Source organism: Halictus rubicundus, chromosome 9 (genome assembly GCF_050948215.1).
Source record: "Halictus rubicundus isolate RS-2024b chromosome 9, iyHalRubi1_principal, whole genome shotgun sequence".
Classification (NCBI taxonomy): domain Eukaryota; kingdom Metazoa; phylum Arthropoda; class Insecta; order Hymenoptera; family Halictidae; genus Halictus; species Halictus rubicundus.
This window is the reverse complement of record NC_135157.1, coordinates 6268268-6291359: the sequence shown is the minus strand read 5'-3', so window position 1 is coordinate 6291359 and position 23092 is coordinate 6268268. Positions and strand designations below refer to the sequence as shown.

The 23092-nt window shown below is 38.7% G+C and overlaps 1 protein-coding gene across 2 annotated transcripts in view; it reads left to right on the top strand.

Annotated features, from left to right (window-relative positions):
- The window catches only part of Calpc (calpain C), a 66963-nt gene that overhangs the window by 17464 nt on the left and 26407 nt on the right, over positions 1–23092 (top strand). The window contains exons 2-3 of one of the 2 annotated variants that reach the window (XM_076793335.1): positions 16195–16338; positions 19300–19369. In XM_076793335.1, coding sequence (XP_076649450.1) covers positions 16195–16338; positions 19300–19369 — 214 coding nt within the window. Of the gene's footprint in view, positions 1–16194; positions 16339–19057; positions 19113–19299; positions 19370–23092 lie in introns of those variants that run through there. The other variant, XM_076793336.1, reaches the window with a different exon arrangement.

Genomic DNA, 23092 nt, shown 5'->3' with positions numbered 1-23092 from the left:
AATTGTCTGCAGCAATTGCGAGAAACAGAAGTCATATGGAAGATTCTTTCTGTCTTTAATAATCTTGATATTCGTCTGATATTGAAAATTGCACCAGCACATTTTCGTCATAAATGCATAAAATCCGCAGTCTAGTAACGAGAATTATATATATATATATAATTTAATTGTTTAATGTTGTAACTCAATTTAAAGATGCAAGCTTTATCAGTTATCTGTTGGGAATATTTTGTTAATTAATATTGTTTAAGGAATTGAAAGCGGGATGAGTATCGAACAGAAGCATATCGTGAATTTTACATAATTTCAATTGTACTTCGAGCTTGTCAGAACTTAATCTTTTCCAGAGCAGAACAAGCGTTGCGCCACAAGCAGAACCTTTTTTACTTTCAACCGAATAAACATTTCTCGTTAACGCGCAACTCAACGGAATAAAAGTTGCAGCGAATCCGCTGCATATTACAACAGTTTTCCTGGAACAGAAGAGATAACAGTCGTGAAGCTAGACTTGTTCCGTAATTAATTGAAAATTTTCACGGTTTCAATTCCGTCCCAGCTAATTAGTGTTTCGCGAAGATACAAAAATTCCTTCGGTCTTCCGATCGACGTAATATTACATCGTTACATACCATCGTGGCTTGCTGCCTGCTCTACCGCATGCCGAGCCCGTAAATCTGTATAATGAATTTTTTATCGTTCCAATTCATCCGATTACGCAACCCGTTTATTACCTTCCGGAATCAGGAAGATCGCGAAGCTAACGAAGGACGCGGTAATGTCCGAGGTTGGCCAGCAAGATAAATGGCCGGATAGTCCTCGGCGAAGCGAGCGAGCCTCTCTTCTGCCCCAGACTTTGCGCGCACGATGATGCATAGGAACGAGCCTAACTGACCACGAGCCGAAACAGGAACACAGCGAAAGATCAAGAAGAAGGCTCCGACGGTGTGGTGTGCTCCCCTCGATGGTTCGACCGATAGCGTTAAGGTGCTTGCACAAATTTCCGGTATTTGCCAAGGGAGTGGGAGCACGAGCGGGCTGCTTGCCGCAGGGCCCCGTTCCGTTATCGTGCGAGAAAATCGCGAATATCACCGGGGCCCCGAGGAGAATAAAGAGCGTGCGGTTTGTTCCGGAAAATCTCTGCGATGTCTCGCTGGGCCTGGCAGGGGACAGGATGAAATTTCACCGCGTGCTCAGCTCTCGCGACTCCATTTCCAGTTCTGCTCGAGCGTGTCGAGGCGACGCGACGCCCCGGCGCGACGCGGCGCGATTTCCTACGGCCGATCGTGGATCGTAAATCGAAAGGTGTTCCGTTGCCAGTCGATAGGTTCCTGATTTCGAAACCAGTAAAAATCGGAGCTCTCGGCACCGCGGAAGTCCTGAAAGCAAGCCTAACGCCTGTATAACGACACTAGTCCCGGACATCGGACACGATACTGATGTTGCCGGTTACGTAAACCTGGACAGCGGAATCCGTTGCAGAGGAAGTTTCTCGAGAGCCGCTAGAGTGTAGGCTAGAGTTCATTTTTTCGCTCAGAGTCGCTAACTTTTTCTGGTTAGATTCAAGTTTTAATTCACAATGTAGTAGAATCTCTATTATCCGAACCGATGATAACTCTTCTTCTGTCGCAGAACACAACTGTAGGTATTATTGTCGAAATCGGTAACGATTTAATCTAGCACTGTAACTATCCTTCACTGATCAGTTCGGATAGTCGAGGTTCCACCATATCTTGCATTAAACGCGTAAATGTGATCCGAAGTGTATCGTGTTTGGACTCATTTTCACCAGAAAAATGTCTCACGTATGTTAGTAAAACTTTCATTAAAAACAAAAGAGTTTTATTGTTGTTATCCCGTTGACTACGTGTGACGCTAGCGACATATATCGAGACACTACCGTACACATATATGGAAATAACCGATATTAAATGCCGTTATTAATTAACCGTTATTTATTATTAAATAACCGTTATAATATCGTTACATATTTGGAAATATTGGATGAGATTAACTGAACCTGATTCAGGACTAATTTAGTCCCCTAAGACGGAAGGCAAAAGTTAGATTTTCTAAAGTAAGCAGTCCATTGTCCATTAACGAGGAAGTTGAAAGGTGAAATAGCTGTCCGGCGAGACGTCGCGTCGCAGTGACCGATTAGGGTATTAGAGGCATCTTCTATGGATGCCTGCATACGGTGAAGAATGCAGTTATGCGAGAGCGTTAGGCTTCTGATTGAGATATGGTCGCGCAGTGTTTAACGATTTCCATAAAGCTGGTGCACGGGTAGTCTTGTTGGAGAGAGAGTGTGCTCACCGATCGGAACGAGCACAATTCGGTCATTTGTTCATAATCGAAATTGCCGTTTCCTCCACGCGTATCTTAGTCTGACACAAATGACGGGAAATTACGAAGGTATGTGTTCGCTTGGAGTACTTTAATGTACAGGTTTTTGTTGGTTCAGAACTGCCGTTGGTACGGAACGGATTCGTAGGAAACGGATTAGCATAATATTGAGAATTTTACCGGGACTCTTTTTATCGCGGTATGGCTAAGGATTAGATAGGGGGTACTGTAATCACAGGTAAAACATTCTATGCTTGACTGCCTCTCTGTATTTAGCATAAGTGCGCATTAGCAATTTCTTGCGGACTTCGCAGCGTGGAATCTAAGGTTTGAATATTTGCTGGTTGAAAAACGTAAGTCCGAGGCCTCGCGAAGCTTCGAGTATTTTTATTAGCAAGGAACATCATCGAAATGTAACTATGTATTTTTCTAAAAAATATTTTATTCATATCTTCCTTGTCTGTGAGAATTAATATCTTGTGACGAAAATGGAACTCAAAATGGAGGATAAGTAACACATTTTCCTCAATATTTCAAAATCTGTTAGTTCTACCAAAATATCTGCTTCTTTAAACTAATAAGAATAGAATGATGAATTTTTGCTCTTCGATTCTTATTATTGTAATAACTGCGATCAATTTAAGAGAGAATACAATTTTGTTTTTGCATCCGAATGTTCGCGAATATTTAAAGCACAGTGCAAACATTTGTGCGTTTCTTGGTGACAGTTGAAACTAATTGCCTTTCGTTCAACTGTTCCATCACAACATGGTCACTGTCGCCAGTGACAGGTGTGTTCCCTATTGTTCTTTTCCTCGTTCATTACGCCGTGAGCTGTGACACGTGTCGCCTTAGCGAACGCGCACGAGTCTCTGAGAATTGGAACAAACGAAACGTATGAAAGCGAGCGTTCTTACTTTTCACTGCTCTTTTGTCCGAAACAAAAACTGTTGTCATGTTGCAACTATTGTAGATGGATCTAAAACGAATTTCAAAACTCGGTTTCTACAATCACGTCTTAGAAAGAATTACAAACAAAGTACTACTTCGCAAATTAAAACGATTTTAAACGAGATCTCATTTGGCATCAGTTTTAATTGTACAATATTGTGGTTTAATAATTACCAATTCCACAGTTTCTACAATCACATCTTAAAAAGAATTACAAACAAAATACCACTTAGAAAATTAAAACGATTTTAAACGAGATTTCATTTGGCATCAGTTTTAATTGTACAATATTGTGGTTTAATAATTACCAATTCCACAGTTTCTACAATCACATCTTAAAAAGAATTACAAACAAAATACCACTTAGAAAATTAAAACGATTTTAAATGAGATTTCATTTGGAATCAGTTTTAATTGTACAATATTATGGTTCGATAATTGCTAATTCCACAGTTTCTATAATCACATCTTAAAAAGACAAAACAACATCTTAAAAAGACAATTACAAGCACAAAACCACTCAGAAAATTAAAACGATTTTAAACGAGATCTCATTTGGCATCAAGTTTAATTGTACAATATTGTGGTTCAATAATTGGCCGTCCCGCAGTTTCTACAATCACTTTCTTCTTCCTGTTCAACAATTAAAAATTCGTCACGTTCTCGTTCACATGCATTAGTATTTACATGCAGTAGAATCAGTCGGTCGTGATCAGCCGCGTCAAGCGATTCCTATTCATTAGCATGCGTACTCGAGGAATCTTCAAATTCCATTTTCTCAAAATTTTTACTAATTAGAAGAGCTTTTCTTTTCATTAAAAGGACTATAAATGAGTCGCATCGGCACTTTTTTGTAATCCGTAAAATCTGAAAAAATATACGTTAATAATCATAATAAGACGCAACTACTGTAACAAAATCAATGTGGTCATCTCAAAACTTCAATATAAAATCAATTTAAATCAATTTTAGGATCTTGGAATTTTTTAAAAATCTATTTCGCAGTAAAAAATTCGAAAAAAATTCTCAGTCACGTGTGCTATTAAATAGAATGTTCGTGAATTTTTTCCTAATGGTTTGTTAAGCAGAATAGAAGAAATGAAACATAATTCGAATGGTATGAAGAAAGATCAATTTGGTACGGAGGCACATTTGATCCCCTGCGTCTCCATTCACCATTTCGATGGAGGTGAATATTAAAAATAACTTAATTGAATCATTGCATTAAAAAAAAAAAATATTTTGATCGTCCACTTAAGTTGCCCATCAGCTAGTAGTTTTCTTTCTATAATATTCCAAGTTATCGACTTGTTTTTACATCGAGATTCATTCGGTTTTCTCTTGCACCGGTAGATTAGGAACGCCCTGCGGACAAACGCGGTGATTTGCGCGGGCAGAAAGATTGAGGAACGCCGAGCTGTAGCGATCGTTAGCCGGGGAAGGGTTGAGGAATAATTTCAGGAAACGTTGGGTAAAAAGCGTCGAACAGCTGGCTCGTCACGAGATCGCCGGTCACTCGAAAGCAACGAACCGACGCGCGACGTGTCTATTGTGTTTGAAGAAGTCCGATTTCTTGCCGAGCTGGCAATAATAGTTGCGTGCCGCTCGTTCGCGGAGGTGGGAGATCCTCTCGTTGGAAAGCGATGGGGTCAGGCAAAAGGGTAAATAGCAGATAAGAATCCAAGTGCGCTCGCGTTAATCATTTCCGACACGCACCGGGTATCCTTGAGGTAAACGGTTGTGAACCGTACCTTAAGGTCGTCGGTTTAGCCGGCTCGTTCGCCGGCGACCTTATAGGGAATCGCGCGGGTAAAACGCCGGAGGATTCGTGTGCGGGATGTGTCGAGGAACGTGGCAATGACTTCCATGAGGAATTTCTACCCGTGTATCTCACGCAGAATCAGCACACTGTTAGAAGCAATCTTCGTACCCGGCATCGGGCAGATTCGTTCGCTCATTACGGTCGAATCATTTGACCAGCAAAGTCCCGGACACCCAAGCTGCTAACTGTGAATTTCCTGCGTTTAAATGTCGGGGACGGAATCTTAGGAAGGATCATTCTACCTGTTATTACGCTGTGGGAATTTGACGAGTAAATCTCTGTGCTACGAACGTTAATGCATACACTGACGATTGAAGTTAAACCACGCGTATTTCTCTTGGCAATTTGACTCGTTTTTCACTGGTTCTGGAAAGGAGCTGTATGTATCATCTTAATCTTGCCTCGTCTTAATGCATTTCTCTTGTTGTCGCAGAATTCGGAGATTTGTTTAGCTTGCTGTTATGTTGGACGGTACCTAAAACAATTCTTTTATCGCAGTATTCACTATACATATACAACATTTGGGAAAAATTATAGATTTTTATTCTCAGGTGATGAAGTTGTATACGTGAAGGATCATAGACAAAAACTATGGCTGACAATAAGACTATATGAACGTATCGTGAGTAAAAATTGTGGTGTAAAACACAATTTTATAGAATGAAGTATTTATTTTCACTATAATTTTTGTTAAAAAGATCTTTTTGTAGTAGGACTTGAACAGAATGTAAAGATGGTTTTTTATTTAAGATTTTCAGATTTAGGGGCCTCTGTGGCGTTTAACAAATAATTTTTTAGCGCAGACTTAAAAATCGAAGTCTTCTTCTTACATCGACCACATACGATTTTTCGTTGCACACTGTAAATATTCTTCTAAAGAAGTGTAATAAATTTCTCGAGCGAGCTAGCGGAGAAGATAACTTGAACAAAAAGTGTTTGATTAAGGGTAACTGAGAACGCGCGTGAACTTAATGAGACGAATATTATTAAAATGATTATGCACGGCTTTGGCAATATGCAAAATTAAAAGGAAAAAATGGAAAGTCAACAGGATAATAAATGGAACAATGAATAATAGAAAGAATGGAGTTAAGGTCATAGTGCACGAGGTTGCATAGAATACTCCACAGTGTCCCGTTAAGCGAGTATCTCGCTACTACCGTTCTGCCATCGCAGAAACAATCTTCCACGGTTGATACACGTTTCTGTTGTTAACGAAGTCGTAATCGTCTCGCCTATTATCCAAGGTAACCGTGTAATAGCAATTGATTCCGTATACCGGCTGTGCGATACTAAATTGCGTCCACTTATACAAACTGAGTGCATCTTTAAGCAGCTTTGTGTGCACTTCTGTTCAAAAGATTATTGCTATCACCATACTCATTTATACTCATACTCATATCATCATCATACGTATTTGAAGAATCTTTACTTGTAACATAAGTATAATAGAACAGTAGGATAGAACTAGTACTATTATTTTCAAAATATCAGATGATTGCAGAAGGTCTTATTATTAGGATAATAATGGGATTTATTATTATTCACAATTGTGTAGCGTAGTATCAAAGCTGCCTATGTCCACGTGAAACACTTTCGAGGTGTCTATGAGTTTTAGTTTTTCAATATTTAAAGTGAAAATTTGAATATATTTTTTGCAAAGCGTAATATCAATAATAATTCATAATAATACTAATAATTGTTATTAAAATAGATTGCAATAAATATCTCTACACTTTTCAAAAATATTCAGCGAGTTTCTATACTATTGTTTATACAATTTACATATATAATTTGTTTTTTTTTTACAATAGTTTTCCAACGTTTTACAAACTGATGGATCCCTTTTTGCAATCATCCAGAAGCACAGTCTTTATCTTAATGATTTCACACGACAAGCAACTCGTTCGAATAAATATTTTCTTATAATTCTGTTGCAATTCAAATTCTTGCTGTTTTCTTGTTAAACAAAACGTCGAAATTAACGCGCAATAATCGGTTACAGACGAAGTCTGTGATATACTAAAAACCGTAATAATACCCACTGAACGTCTACAAGATCGAACCAATTGCAAAACGAAAGTGTGTATTATTGAAATTGGTTTCGAGAAATCACGTTCCACCTGGCAATTATCTGAATAACTCATGAATAATTAAAGTAATAAGAAATAAAGAAGGGAGGTATTTTCTCTTAAATAGAGCGTCGCTGTTTTATGTTCTCCTATGTGTTTCTTCAAGCCAGCATTGGCCAGTATCGCCCATTCATTATTACTTAATTAAAACTGTTACAATTGCGTGCGGGGAACAGAAAAAAGAACGTGTTCGAGGGAATAGAAAGTGCGCGATTAGTCATCGAGGACGTAAATACTGAATCACGTGCGCGCGGCTGCTAAAGACTTTCCGTGGCTTTGAACCAGCTCGATAGAAACGTGTACCGTACGTAATGATAGTCTTTCCCGCTTTTTGTAACAATGATTGATACGTACTTCCGGTGCGTTTAGCTTTCTCTATTATTATATTTTATTTCCCTTTCTAACCTGTGTTTTGCTAACCTTTGCGATTCATGTATCGTGTGTTATGCATTGTTACGTCCTCAGTTTTCACGGTTCGCATTTCATCTGCTTCTGTGATTGCAATTAGAGTTGAACTTTCAAAGATGTATTCATCCCTTAACACTCAATCCTCCCTCAGTTTTTTAATAATAAGACAAATAATGCAGTGGAAATACATATACGGTGAGGGACCCAATTACTATAGGGCTACCAATTATTGTGCCTGTATTAATTATACTTATTTGTAAAACATAATGAATATTGAAAAAGAGATGTTAAATTTTTTTGCTTTAAAATCAGTTAATATAGGTTACACGTCTCTTTTTTTTTAAATATAGTAATATATAGTTGTAGTAGTTTAATATCCCTTACCCTACTTGAATTAAAAAATATCTTTATTGAAACTCTTGTTTCAATCTTGAGACATACAATTATTTTTATTACAGTTTTCTTCATATCGTACTTTAAGGGGCTCCAATTTTCTTGGTATTAATAAAGCAAGTAATGCAACGGAAAGGCAAATGCATTAATTTAAAAATCTTTTTATTGGACCTAAGGTAAGACTAATGCAGAATATTTATGTTCTCCGAACGTTGTCACTGTTTTGCATTTGATGTGCTCATTTTTATTAGGAACGCATAAAATCCGCGCTCTTCGGAGCAGCGTCCATTCCTATTTCTCATTCGCGCGGACGTTCGCGCGGTTATTACCGTACCGATGTGCAACAGACACTCCGGGGCCCCGTTTTATTATTCCCATTCGAAGCCGGAGATCCTGGAAAGGGTTCGTAATTTGCGTTCGGTCCCGATCCTATCGGCGCGGTATAAAATCTCGCGGCTAAAATTCCGGAAGGCTGTCGAGGTCGACGGGGAAAAGCCGATGGTGCGGCGATATGGCGGCCAATGGTGCGGCGGTCCGCGTCGTCGATCGAAGTCTGCAGAAACCATAAAGGTTTTCTCGGCAGCTTTGCGCTGCGCCGCGGTGGTTCGTGCGCCTCAAGGCCGCGGGAGAACCAAGCGTGAAACTAGTCCGACCGGTACGAGAGTATGGTAGCTATTATACAGCTAACGTATACAGCGGATCGCAGAGAAGTGTTCGGTTTAGCGGAAGGCGAACCCGAAGCAACCCGTCACGTACAATGTAAAACTCCCCGGGTTGGTACGTGCCACGGGCGCCTGTCGGACACGAGGTGCATTTCATGGTTTTCTCGGTCGGATGATTGCACCCGAGACCGCCTTGCGCTGTTGCACCGCGACTGCGGGGGAAAAAAAGGCGCGACGCAACCGGTGATTTTCTAAAAGTAAATAAAACGCCGATGCGGTTTCCTATGAAATGAAATCCGGCAACCGCTTCTTGCCCGGACCCTCGACGAGCCAAATTGGCTAATTTTCATGGAAACGAACGGCCACGCCGATTGGCTGCAACGCGGAGAATCGAACCGGGGCCTAGCAGATAAAAGGAGGAGAGTGGAAACGCGTTTTTCCAGCCAGTCGCGCTTCAGATTGCAGAAGCAATTTTACCGTTCTGCGACTGCGAATAATTTTTTAAAAAATGATTACTTGACTGGCGGAGCTTCGTGCAAAATAAAAATTGCTCGCCTGAATTGCAACAAACTGGAATGAAATTGGCATTTATTTCTTTTCTTAGTAAGTCCAATAGGTTGAAAATATAATGACTAGACTGCGGATCTTTATGAAAAATAAAAATTGTTTGCATCAACTGCGACAAACAAGAGCCAAATAAAAAATTCTTCTATCCTTGGATAATGTTCTCAGCTGCATGAATATTCTTAAATTGTTTAATCTGTCTATTGCTTTAAATCGCACCCAGTTATGTTTGTCGTAAGTGCATACAATTCTCAGTGTGATTAATACTCTCGAAAACATCAAACACATTTTTACCAAACGCAAAACTTGTTCCTTGGTTTAATGCTTATATTTAGAGTACAATATTTCGTTTTTCGGGTAGGCGCATTCGACCCGTCGATAAGTATGTTAAAAATAATTCTCAAAGTGATTGTTTGTCTCCCACATAAATTGTTGGTAGAACAAGTAATGGATGACCATCAGACTGGGTATTATTTAGTCTTTTGCACTCAACTGTCCCCTCGGAGGCACAAATGAAAATTACTGTACAGTAAAGTCTGCCCCCAATGGAGGGGATAGGCGAGCTGACTAAGATCGTGTAGCTCCGTTCAGCTTGGATCAAGACTTTACTAAATTCCTGTACCAATAGATTCAGTAGGTACATTGAAACTAAAATAGAAGAAATTAATGCATATGGATCTGCAGTTTAACGGAGAGAAATAGTCACGAATATCAAACATTATATCACATTATATCACATTATATCGTATCATTATTTGTTGACTGCAAATATTTGTGCAAACTCATGTGTTTCTAGATTCATATGCTCTCCTCTCTAGCATGACTTTCTGTTTAAGCAACGTGGGCTGTGAGTATCGCGCACTGTGCAGCAAATGACATTTGTGAAAATGCAAATGCAATGTGCATAATACGTTTTGTAACACAGTGAATATTTTCATTTAATAACCGAAGGAAAATCGAACGAATAAAATCCAAAGCAAAGGTCATTAGGTTGTCGATAATTGATCAATTGCAGAAATACTGCACTATAAAATTGTTAGTACCACAGTAACTCCGTTGTAGAAGATGAAAATTCTAGTCAAGTTTGGATATAAATCATAATGTTTAATTTTCGTGTGGGTTTAGCTAAGTGAATATTTTCCAAATCGTTGGAGTGGAATAAATAAACATTAGCGCTTGCTAAGTCATTACGCTTAACTCATTCAGATCTCTCGATGGGCGGTTCTATCAAATCGCATGTCTCTCAGGTGAAGAACCTCAGGAGCAACAGATAGGAATTTGAAGTAATTATAACGTCGTATAATGATCCTATTATTTAGTAACGATAACATATTCTATTGATATTATCACACATAATTAATCGCCACATTTTCTCTGACTAATCATTTCACTGGCTTACTAATTACTGGTTATTACGATTTGAATTACGTTTCACTTATCTCGCGTGCAGATCGATTTAATGCAAAACAACACACCTTTGTTTTTAATCGTGTTCTCTGTTTTAGAAAGTGCATTGTGCATTAACTCGTTGCTAAACATCACTTCAGTTCTGCAACCGACAAATTGGGTACTGGAATCGTGCTACAAATACGTTTTCTAATGCGTTGCGAGTCAAGCCAGCAACCGCGTCGTAACTGCATCATGTTTGGTATCATTTTAATTACGAAAACGAGACGAATGCGATGGCGAGAGTTTCATGAAAAAAAAAAATTAACAATTAGAAAAAAATCTTTTGCTTCGCTTCCATTAGCGTGAGTCTCGCCGATGCTTGACCCCTCGCTGGACTGGTTCCAAGGGTGATTCCCCCAGTGGTGGGGATAAAAATTTGACAGTTACGGTAGACAGCATCGCGACAGTTACGGAGAGAATACTGTATCTCGAACACTGTGGCTACGTTTCGACTGCCGATCCTCGACGCGCTGTTTTTATAGAGTCTCGAGAAGCGGGACATGCCTGCAAAGTCGTTTCTTTCCGAGAAACGGTAGAAACGAGAGGAGAGGATCGCCTAGATCTTTGCACGCGGAAACCACGCGCGAATCTAAACGTTTTGCCCCGGAGCCCCTCTTCGCTACCGGTTTACCGAAACAACTGCTTCTAAACCGGTTCGTGGAATTAAAATTTAACAACGACAGTCTGAATCATTCGGCCGACGACGGGTACATTGAACGCGTTAGGCCACGACACGGTTCAACGGAGATATTTCATCCAGTTATCGTTACACGTTTCCATAAGGAAAGGTTTTAGGCGCGTACCGTTCCTAGTATCCGGCGCCGATAAGATACAGTCATCCTAGTAAAAGCGTGACCGACACAGTTTCCGAATTATAATTAACCCTCATAAGATCCTCGCAGACAGTTACACGAAGATTGTCCGCCAACAATACAACCACTGAACCTGTAAAAATAACGGATTTTGAATTCTCTGGTTTACGGCTTCTGAGCTAGTAAAAATGTATTTACAAGGAATTTTACTTATTGCTTTGAATATATATTATAATAAAAATTTCTATAAATGTGACTCCTATTCGCTTTATGAAATTGTAATGTGCAATGGGCAATTTTAGTGGTTCGCAGATTTAGTGTGTCTTATTCGTCTAATTTTCTTTGATACTATAATTCGACCAACTATGTTGTATTTATAATTTCATATTTTAAGGAAACGCTTTCATAGATGAATAATAAAATTTACGGTTCTAAAATCGAAGTATCTAAAGTATAGTAAATGGGTTAACCCTTAGCACTCGAATGGCGACTGTAAGGCGCCACTAAAAATTGCTGTATCATTATTCAAAATATCTTTTACATTATTACATTTCTTTGTATTTAATAAATTGCTAACCACTTCAGTATTGTACAAATAAATTGCACCATTTTCTTTTATTTTTTAAAAAAGTGTTAGGGCTGAAAGTTGTTCCATTGGAGGTCCTCTATAGCTGGTTGACGTTTGGCCGTTCAAAAACGGATGACCCTGTATAGAAGGGAAATATTCTAGGTCGGAAGAAATGTTTCGTTCTAGAGTTAAAATGGCTTCGAGTGCAAAGGGTTAATTTTCATCTGAGAGTACGAGTACTAAACTTTTATACTAGTAAGGTGTCGGCCATCGTTATTTATAATTGGTCCACTTCCTCGAGGAATACTTTCTATTCGTCTTCGAACGGTGAACGGTCTGAAACGAACGCAAAAATCATTCTACTTATGGTAACAGCAATTGAGCATAAAGTTTAGGTTCAGAAAAATTCTTTCCACAGATGATCACAGAATATCACAGAAACGGTCACTTAGAACTGCAATGTAATGACGGTTGATTACGAAAGGGTTAAGTCGGGCTAAACGCGACACCGGCAGAGATACGACCCTTTGTCGAGCGACAACAATAGAAAAAGACACGCCTCAGCCTGGAATGCCAAGGTAGCGCCGCGAAATGGAGAAAGGTTCGACCGGTTGAACGCGAAATGGGTGCTCGTCGGTAGGCTAATTACCTAGGCTAGATTGGGCAGCGACTAGTTGCGATCTTAATTGGCGCACTGGATCGTTTCATGGGCGCGTCTGTTGTGCCTCCTCGGAACAATACCCGCGATCGAGGAGCTGGTCCAGGCAATCGTAATTACGTATTTCGCAATCGTGACGCTTTCACGAGTGCGCACATACACACTGGTACACAGGTACACAGGTACACAGGTACACCCTCTCTCGCGTTATCGCCTACGCGGTGAAAATGTATTATCAAGCGCCGTTGCAAAATAATAACCGTCGGTGTCGGCGGCTCGTTCAACCGTGTCGAACATCCTCTCGTTCGCCGTGCAAATGGCCAATATCGATCTTGCCGGGCCTCTCTTCCGTGACGATGATTTTTAGTAATAACAACCGCAGCCGGCCCGATAACGACGCGCCTCTCCTCCTATAGGGGCGGCTGTTTCGTTAGAATTCGAAAGCGCTTACACTCGAGCGTACCATTTCAACAGATCGTTCCTGTTTCTGCCACATATGGGCGTCACGTAGGCGAATGGAACTGCGCCGTTGGAATGGCAACAGAAGAAGCGGGACCCTGCTACAACCGCTAATTAGTAATCCGTGTTTTTCTTTATCGCAATTGTTCGTTACGGAGAACCGTAGCATAATTTTATTTCTGATTTTCAGACGTACGGTGAAAGTTCGTTTTAGGGCGAGGGACCCAAATTTTTGCTGTGGCTGTACCAATTACTGTACCTATATTAATTATGTTCATTTTTAAAACATATAATGAATGTTCAAAAAGAGATATATAACATATATATTAACTGATTTCAGTGAAACAATTTAATATCTCTTTTTTGATATTCATTATGCTTTAAAAAGAAGAATAACTATTGTGCTTCGATCTGTGGTTTTTCTTCTGGGGCATTATAATTTATTCATTATATTAACCCTTTGCACTCGGCGCTATTTCCATTCTAAAACTAAATTTTTTTTCTGTCTTAGAATATTTTCATTTAATATGAAATATAATATTTAAATGTTTAGTAATCTATTGAATACAAATTTTGTAATGTAACAAATATTTTGTAATATTTTTTGTAATTTCCTTGAAATATTGCCACAACAATTTCTAGTGGTGCTTCAGAGTCACCACTCGAGTGCTAAGGGTTAAATTATTAAGGAATGCATCCCTCGAAGCAAACTGCATTCGAATATCGTGCAGATTAAAATTATATTAAATTCGTCAGCAATCAAATTATTAATATCAACGAGAAAAACACTGTGAAAAGATCAGTTTGTTCTAGCAAATGTTTTTTTTTGTTCTAGACTAATCTGCTTTTTTAAGGCCTTTCCTAAAAGTTGTCTTCCTCCTAGACTAATTTCTTCCAAAAAGACGAATTTTATTTTTCTTCGCTAATTTCATTATTTTTTTTATTAAAATGATCGTACTGCCATCTGTTTCGAAAAGCATGAAATTAAGGTTGCCATATTCCTAGACCTGACGAGGCACATCATTAACACCAATAACGACGATGTGCTCATTTAACGTTTACAGAGATTTGAACTCCTATTGGAGGAGACTCGTTCTACACGAATGTAAGACATTCCCTTGCACTCTGATGACCTTTCTAGACACTTGTTGAAATGGGAAAAGTGCGTTTTAACTGTCATTGGTATTAAGACATACTGAGGGAAAGGTTCGTAAAGATATTGTGGTGTTCCGCGTTGCCTTCCGAGAGAGATTAGCTCAACGCAAGATTTACAATCTTTGAATCTTATGGCACTGTCTATTAGGTACGAGGTGCCAACACATTTCCTCTGGCTTGCTCTTATGACTTATCGAAATACTCGACTGAAAATATACGAGTAGCAATCACAGAATAAATATCAGACTTGGACCGACGTCCGATAATACATTAATTTATCGGAATAAATGTTATTTTCATTCGTATACATTCGGAAAGACATATCATGAATCTTTCTATTGCTGAAGTTTTTAGTACAAAATCTAGTTTTGCTGAAGAATTTATTCTAAATGTAAAAAGTTGAGTATTAATCGAGTGATTTTGGAATAAAAACTTTAAAAACTCGAAAGTTTCGTTTAAGATCTCGTTTTAAACAACTTCCCAAGAGCAACACGTTTTTCCATAACAATTCCGCAAGAACAGATATTTTCCTAAACGGAGCACGAGTTAAGATTAAATTAAAACTGCTACGAGTGACGACTTCCAGTCCTGAAGTTTTCCAGACTCGATTAGTCGTGTGTTACCTCGACGTTTGATCAGGTTAACGAAGAACGACGCGACAAGTGAGTTCACGCGAGAAGTGAAGTCTCAGTTTCAACCACGGTCTGGCAGCGTTGTGTCATTAAAGAGAAATGTAAGAACTCGTTCAGAAGCTATTAGATTTGCTGGCCCCGGCGAGAATCATGTTTCACGAGACGAAAGTCCCTCGGAACGTTACGCATAAGGGGCGGCGGCGGCGGCTCGGGTGATAATTGCACATTATAGCGCATCTCCTCGTTCCGCTCTTGCTGGCTATTTAAAAAGCTTTTTTTTCCCCGTCGGAATAACTTTCGTCGCGAAACTCTGGCGAAAAGAGGAGCGAGGCGCGTGTAACAAAGACTTCTGTGGAAGAGAAAGTGTTGACCTCGATAGAACGAGACTTCGATGAGGTCTCCGAGACGCGTTATCACGCTTATCGAGGTCAGAATGAATTCTTTTTGATGCGCTCGATATTCGCGATGCTGTTCTTTTCATTATATTTCTGAAACCTCTGTGGAGGTTTTTTCCCGCTAAATATGTCTCTATTATATAATATTATATAAGCTATATTTTTATATATATCTTTATATTTTATATATCTTTTTTATATACATATATATTTATATTTTTATATATATATAAATAATTTTTTTAATGAAAGAGAAAAAAAAGAAACTTTTGGTTGTGACAGCGTCAGAAGTATTTTTTCCCCTTGATAAGACCTTGTTCTTTAATCATGTTTTTAGTATGTAATCTATCTCTTTTTTATAGTTTCCGTAAGTGTCGGTAAATGAAAGTTTCGGTGTGTCGAGAATATTTGAGTTTGTCGTTACTTAATGAATTTGAAACGATGTTTAATAACCGCGAGCATTGTTATTAGCACCCGAGCGCCTAAACATTTATGAAACAATTTCACCAGTGAGAATCGTAATACGATTATGATTGGTGACAGAAAATATTGAGTTGACGACGCACGTGGACGTACTGTTAATTTCTCTTATATTTTGTCCTTCGTGTGTAGCTTGTTGTGAATATCAATTAGATAACTTAATATGTTGATCTAGTTGCAACTGTCGATATCTTTCGCAGCGGGAATATTAATTGGTGATCGATTAGGCGAACTGTTACTTAATCGTTACCGTTAGCTGTTACGTATCTGTACGCTAGACACTCTCTCTTAGATAATACGAATTGTTTCAGGACGTAATGAGTGAGTACGAGCGGATCAAGCGTTCGTGCTTGAAACGAGGTGAACTGTGGGAGGATCCCGAATTTCCAGCCACGCAAACGTCGGTTTTCTATCACCAAACTCCACCTTTCCAGTTCCAATGGAAGAGACCAAAGGTAATCATTATTGTTCATAATTGTGTAGTACACAAACCTGGGTAAATTCTATCTAAAATTAAAATACAAAATAACTGCTTGAAATAATTTATTTCGCGCCATTATTTTCAATGCTGTTAATTGAAAAGAAAAATAATATTAATTTATTTGAAATAATAGCAATTTCAATTAGTCTATTATTAGCATATTAATAAGTATATAATTAGCATATTAGTATATTATTAAATAGTTATTCTAATTTAACGTGTGTGCCATAAATTATGTGACCGACTGTATCGGTCTTAGTATATAATTAGTATACAATTAGCATATTAGTATATTATTAAATAGTTATTCTAATTTAAAGTGTGTGCCATAAATTATGTGACCGACTGTATCGGTCTTAGTATATAATTAGTATATAATTAGCATATTAGTATATTATTAAATAGTTATTCTAATTTAAAGTGTGTGCCATCAATTATGTGACCGACTGTATACCAAACTGTTCGATATGAACGTTAACTAAACAACGACATTCGCGCAATTTCTTCGCAACGGTTTGCTCTAATTACTGTGGAAAGGAAGGACGAGGAATCTGCAGCATAGGAACCGTAACGGAAACAGTATGCAACCTTGACACGTAGACTGTCTCTTTGTCATACTCGTGCTTATAATCGCGTAACCAACGGTTCTATTTAACAAGCTACCATTAACAAAACTAACGGATTTCATTTCTACAGAAACAACTTCGCGTAACTATTGATTAAAATAATTGATCCCTCTTCCCATTATTAAGACAACGTTATATCCAAAACGAGTCGGTCCACTACAATAGGCTCCCAGTTTGAATAAAAAAGGAAATATTTAATTTCTCTGCCAAAAATAGTTTTAGGACGTTTAATCGTTACCTTTCACAATTACCAAATTAAAACCACTTTGTTGTCAACGATGTTCTATTTATCGTACATCTACATTCTTCAATTATCTACCTTACCTAAATTCTTTACTACAAGAAATTAATAACATTAATAACGAAATTTCCACCACTAGTCTGACTCGACATACAGGCTGTTCAAAAAATATTGTACCTCTGGTTGTACCTTTAGGTCAGCTTAAGGAAGGATCATTTCACATTTCACATCTTCATACAGAATCCTAATACGTTGTTTACAAACACCTTTAGTATGTTCTCCTCCTTACATGAATTCCGCTCGAAAAATGGTAAAGTTTCGAATTCTATGGACATTTTTCAACTCTTCTATTCCTCTGCCGTAATGTAGAAATCATTGGATTTAATAAGCCGAGTTCGTTCAATTTGAATGAGCAAACGGTCCCAAAGATCAATGATCCTTACGGTTAACTCGCGCAATCGATGCCGCTACTCGGAGAGTACGGATTAAACTCGGCGCTAATATTGCCAACTCGCGAGTCTATTTCACCCGGTGAACGAGACAGCACAGGTTTCTACATTGTAAGTAAATTATCGTAATAAATGCGAGCGACGGCTCAGCGTTTCTGCATCAAGGTCGACGATTGCGTTGACGCGTTAGCTATTACGCGATGCGCGCGTTCGTGTGTCACGGTTTTGGCGCGACCGGAAAGGATTGAATGAGAGCGTCGTGACACGAGTGGTGAACAGGAACGATGAACCGAGTATCCTGTGTTGAACATGAGGATATCGTCACTATGCATGGCTAAAGCGTGACTCAGAAGTATACTACTTCATCGCTGTTAACCACGTAATATCGCAAACCGACAGTGGTTTTACGCAGCCATTCACGAGGCTATGTTTTTCTTTGCCGCGAGTAACAAACAAAATTCTTTAAAACGTTTCGAATATTTTAATCAAGGATAATTAAATATTTTAACAGTCTCTACATAAATGATACTGAAAATGCATTAGAAATATGATAGAAGGGTTTGTAGAATACAATGGTCATTATCAGCCTGCAGAAATGATATTATTTTACACGATTATAATCATGGTGTAAAACATAAAATTGTAGCCATTGGATTAAATCATGACATCGAAGATGAAAAAATTAGTTTGTGTAGCCCTTTCCATCAATGGCTTCAGATTTTATTTTTTAGGCATGATCATAAAGATGTAAAACTACAAAATGTATGCATGTATACTGCAGGTTACTAACGATCATTATGTTCTATGCACTCTTTTATCATATTCCCAGTGCATTTTGAACATACTTTGCATACAGGTTCTTAATTTCCTGATTGAAATATAAACAAAAGAGTAACGAAACGACAGAAGTTCAATAAAAATGTATTCCATATTCTATCTAACAACGTTCTGAAATTCCTTTAATAACGTTACAGTTTCGAATGTCACCTAGTCATTTTTACCATAAATGCATAAAATCCGCAGTCTACTGATTAATATTCTTGTGTTAGCCTTCGAGTCGTGCGAAACCGTGAGTAATTAAAATACCCGATTCGTGTCGCGGTGTATTAATTTGTCAGAGCGTATTTGTTGAAATTTCAGCCTTGGAACAAAGGATGATGACATAACACTTCGCCGCTCGTTCTACAACGCGTAATTATTCCGAGAGACAGGCTAGGAATGTGATCCGCAATGTGTAGTAGGCTCGCATTGTCGGATCATCCCGATGGTTTTTACGGTCGCCGAGGCCTTTTTCTCGTTCCTTTCGCGAGTGCAGGAACGGTTTCTACGTTGTTTCCGGTTTCAGACGGGCCATTTTCACGGAATACCGTGTGGTCGGTCGACGTCAGATTCAGACGGTGACTGCGTCGTGACGGGGGAACATTAATTACAGGTAATTAGAGTCCTGGGACCTCGAACGTCTGCCACTCGTCAATTACGTTTTCATGGTCAAGATCCTTCTTTTTTCGATTTACTCTGAAAGCTTTCATGGCGGAAATCGTGCTTGTCAAATGCGATACAATCGATTCGGAGTCGTCTCATTAGAGAAAATACAAATTGAATCGTTTATTGTGTTCCAGGAATTATGCAATCGACCAATATTTGTGAGCGACACGCCGGCCCAGTTCGACGTGATACCCGGCAAAATGGGTAAGAAAATTGTTAAAGCTTATAAATAAATTATCTGTATCTATATCTCTGTTTACTTTATGTTTATACTTTATTTTTAATTTAAAATTTCTTTCGTAATATGAGTCGACATCGCTTCGATAAAAGATCCGCCATTTTAAACGCCACAAACTAACACAGGAAAAACAATTAAGGAACTAGTATAAAGTTTAATAATCCAATAGTGCAATTCTTATGACTATTAAGTATGTTCGTATTGTAATCGTTCCGATAAAGGATCCGCCATTTTGGACGTCGCAAACTAACTAAGAAAAACGATTTTGCCAGCCTGTATGAGATTTAATAATTCAGTTGTTACAGTGCAATTAGCATTATATTGTTTCTTGTGTCCATTTTCATCAGACTTGTTAGTTCTTCAATGTCTAAACTGTATTTTTAATATCATAATTCGTCGGTAGTATATCCCAATATCATTCTAATAATAGATCCACCATTTTGAGCGCCGCAAGTTAACACAAATGCAACAATCTGCAAGCTAGTACGTGACATAATAATACAGTAGTACGGTATAATTGAGAGAATCTATTGCCACTTATTGTTAAAACGAACACAGCCTGGCATACGAGGAAAACATGGCCGGAGTAATTGAATAGTATAAGATTTGACAAGCTTGTGACACACTTAGGCATCTCTCACGTCGACGTCGAGGCTCACGATCCAACGGCGTAATGATATTGTTACCGGAAACGTGAATCGGGACTCACGTCAACTTTTCTTACGAATGACCTCGAAATCGCGTAAACCCTGAATCCGACTCGGTAACCTTTGACGAACGTGGGAGATAAAGCGTGGTCGTTACCACGGACGCCATACTTCGATGCAGTTACGGCCACGACTTTCTTCCAGCGAGTTCAATCTGTGAGAATCCGCCGTATACTATACGATCGGTTCAATATCCACGGCGATTTAATTAACGAACCGAGCGGTATTGTATGATAATCGTACGGTTTGCCCCTTGCATCTTTGCGTCATCGTGAAAGAATCCCAACGGTTAGCGGATTTAGAAAAGTAGGAATTTAACGAAATTCTCCGGAGATTACTTTCCACGGTTACTTTCAATTTTACGTGGCAACCACTCCTTCCGCTTCATGGTGTTCATCTCTTTTTTGTATAACTTGAAACCCTCATAATATCTTAGAACTTGAAATTCCATTCCACGTGTTTATCAAATTCTAATTAATTAGTACCCAGTAAGCAATCTGCTACGAATTTGCCACGAAAAGTCTACAAATTCCGATCCCTCTGTTTCCGCATTAGGCTCGGTATTTGAGTGCAAAGTTCGCAGCCAAAATTCCGTGCCGAATCGACACCAAATTGAGGCCAAAACTTGGCTTCGTTGTAGAGGGCAGGTCGGTCGCACTAAGAGACGTATCATATCAGATGATATCTTTGTGTGTTTAACGTCACATAATAAAGTAGTAGAAAAATCACAAGTGCCTTATCACAAATCACTTTACGACAGAGTAAGTGACCTTACGAGCACGATTATGGAGCTCTGACAGAATTCCATTCATAGCGTGAAAATACAGATGTCACTTTACGCACCCGTTGTCATTCTAAATCAAACGAAAGACATTGTCGGGTGTCTTCTGCAAATTTTACAACTCTTGAAGATCGTCGAGGAAGGTTCATGCTAATATATTCCTCAATAAACTCTTTACTACCAACACTCAAAGTCTTATCGAAAACTCCTCGTCGGTCTTGGTAATAAACATGTACCGAACGAATTAGCGTCAAATCATGCCTGATGAATAAATCACATCAAACTACTTGACACGATCATTCAATTATATTTGCCAAGCCCGCGCGTTAGGAAGTTTATTATTAGAATTACTAAACTTAAATTGTTCGAATTGGAAGGTATTCCCTGCAACTTCCGCGAGGTATGCTCAAGCTGAAATCCGCCTTCGTGTATTAATTCTTCGCATTCCACAGACTTTCACGCAACGTTGACTGTTCAACTCGCTTACTGTAATGTTAGTTCACTCGCATCATCATACAAAACACATTTCATCGGAGCGTTCACGTATCGAACGCACCGGATCTTTTAATTAACGGTACAGGGAATGGAATAACCGTATGTCTTCGGAATTAGAAAAACGAATGTGTCAGAAATTATTTCCGAAAGTGTTCTCGGCACATATATCGTAAGGCTGTTTATAGACATTTTTATAATTGCCTCGGTCTAATAAACAGACATTAGTTTCTCTTTGGAAATGGACGAAACTCGTTTTTAATGTTTCATTTATCAACTGATTTGATTAAAGAACCCTGTATAATTTCAATATTCATAAAACCATTAAATATCTTAAATTAATTTCGACACGACGTTTGACCTCTCAACCCTCTCGTGTCCATTCAATTATTTTTAAAAATTGATTTCTCAATACAGTGAGTATTCCTGGGCAACCGAGGCCTTTAGTGCTGTCCTGTTCTACGTTTGAATCAAAGAATGGTTATCCGATATATGACCCTCGCCAGAATCGTGTTGCGGACATTTATAGAGAATTCTCTGTGTATGCAATTTGTTAGACACGCGCTCGAAGTGCCGTCATTGTGCATGGTCGCGGCGCACGAGTTCACGTTTTCGCAAACCCGCAAGGCGGCCCTTTGTCGCACGGTTCTCGCGATCGTCGCGTCCCGTGCTCGGGGAATTGCGGCGACACTAAGCTCCCATCGCAGAATGCATCGTGGACTTAATCTCTTGTCCGTTGGGAGCCGACGTAATTCACCAGCACGACTGCCTCGTAGACGGAAGTCGAGCGATCCGGGAATTCGTGCAAACGCATTCCTCAGGATGCACCACTCGGAGCCGCGTGTCCCGTTAACGTGTGTGAGAGTACGCGGGACCCGTGCACGTTGCACATGCGACCGGGAGCACGACACGTGATAATTTTTCTGACGACCTACATTACGACCCTCGTCTCCCTTTTCCTTGCAATTTTCAAGATTATGTCGGAAACACAAAGGATTTACTGATTCTGTGATTCGCATATCAGATGCTACCGTTTTGCATCAAAACAATTGTCATGAATAGAGGACTGCAGATTTTATGCATTTATCGCAAAAATTACTAGTCACAAATTGAAACAGTGAAAACATCAGGAGAATTTAAGAATATAATAGTATTGCCAACTTATTAAAACGATTAGGAGCCGAAATCCATTTTTGTTTAACTCCCGTTTGTTGCAATCGATGCAAAAGATTTTTATTTTGCATAAACATCTGCAGTCTAGACATAAAATTAGCAGCACTGAATATATCGATTTATTCAGGTTGAAATGAACTAAAGTATAGTATAAAATTTAAACTTTATTATCAAATAACTAATAATAATTATTCATAACTAGGACAGCAGATCATTGTGTAAAATAAAAATTGTCTAACTTGATTGCAAGGAACAGAAGCTGAATTATGTTTCTTCTTGAAGTATTTTCGATAAGTCGAAAATAATAAACATTGTTGGATTTTTCTAATGATTCTATAGTTTTATATTTTACGTATACATTTTTTTCCTAAACACATAAAAGACGGCGACGTTATAGTTTATTACAGACAAGAAATAAATGGAGTCAATTCGGAAAGTTAAAGAATTCAGTAAATGAATTTTAACGAACATGTTTCTCGCAATTATCAATAAAATTTAGTAATAAAAAATGCATATGATCATACCGCATCCTTGCC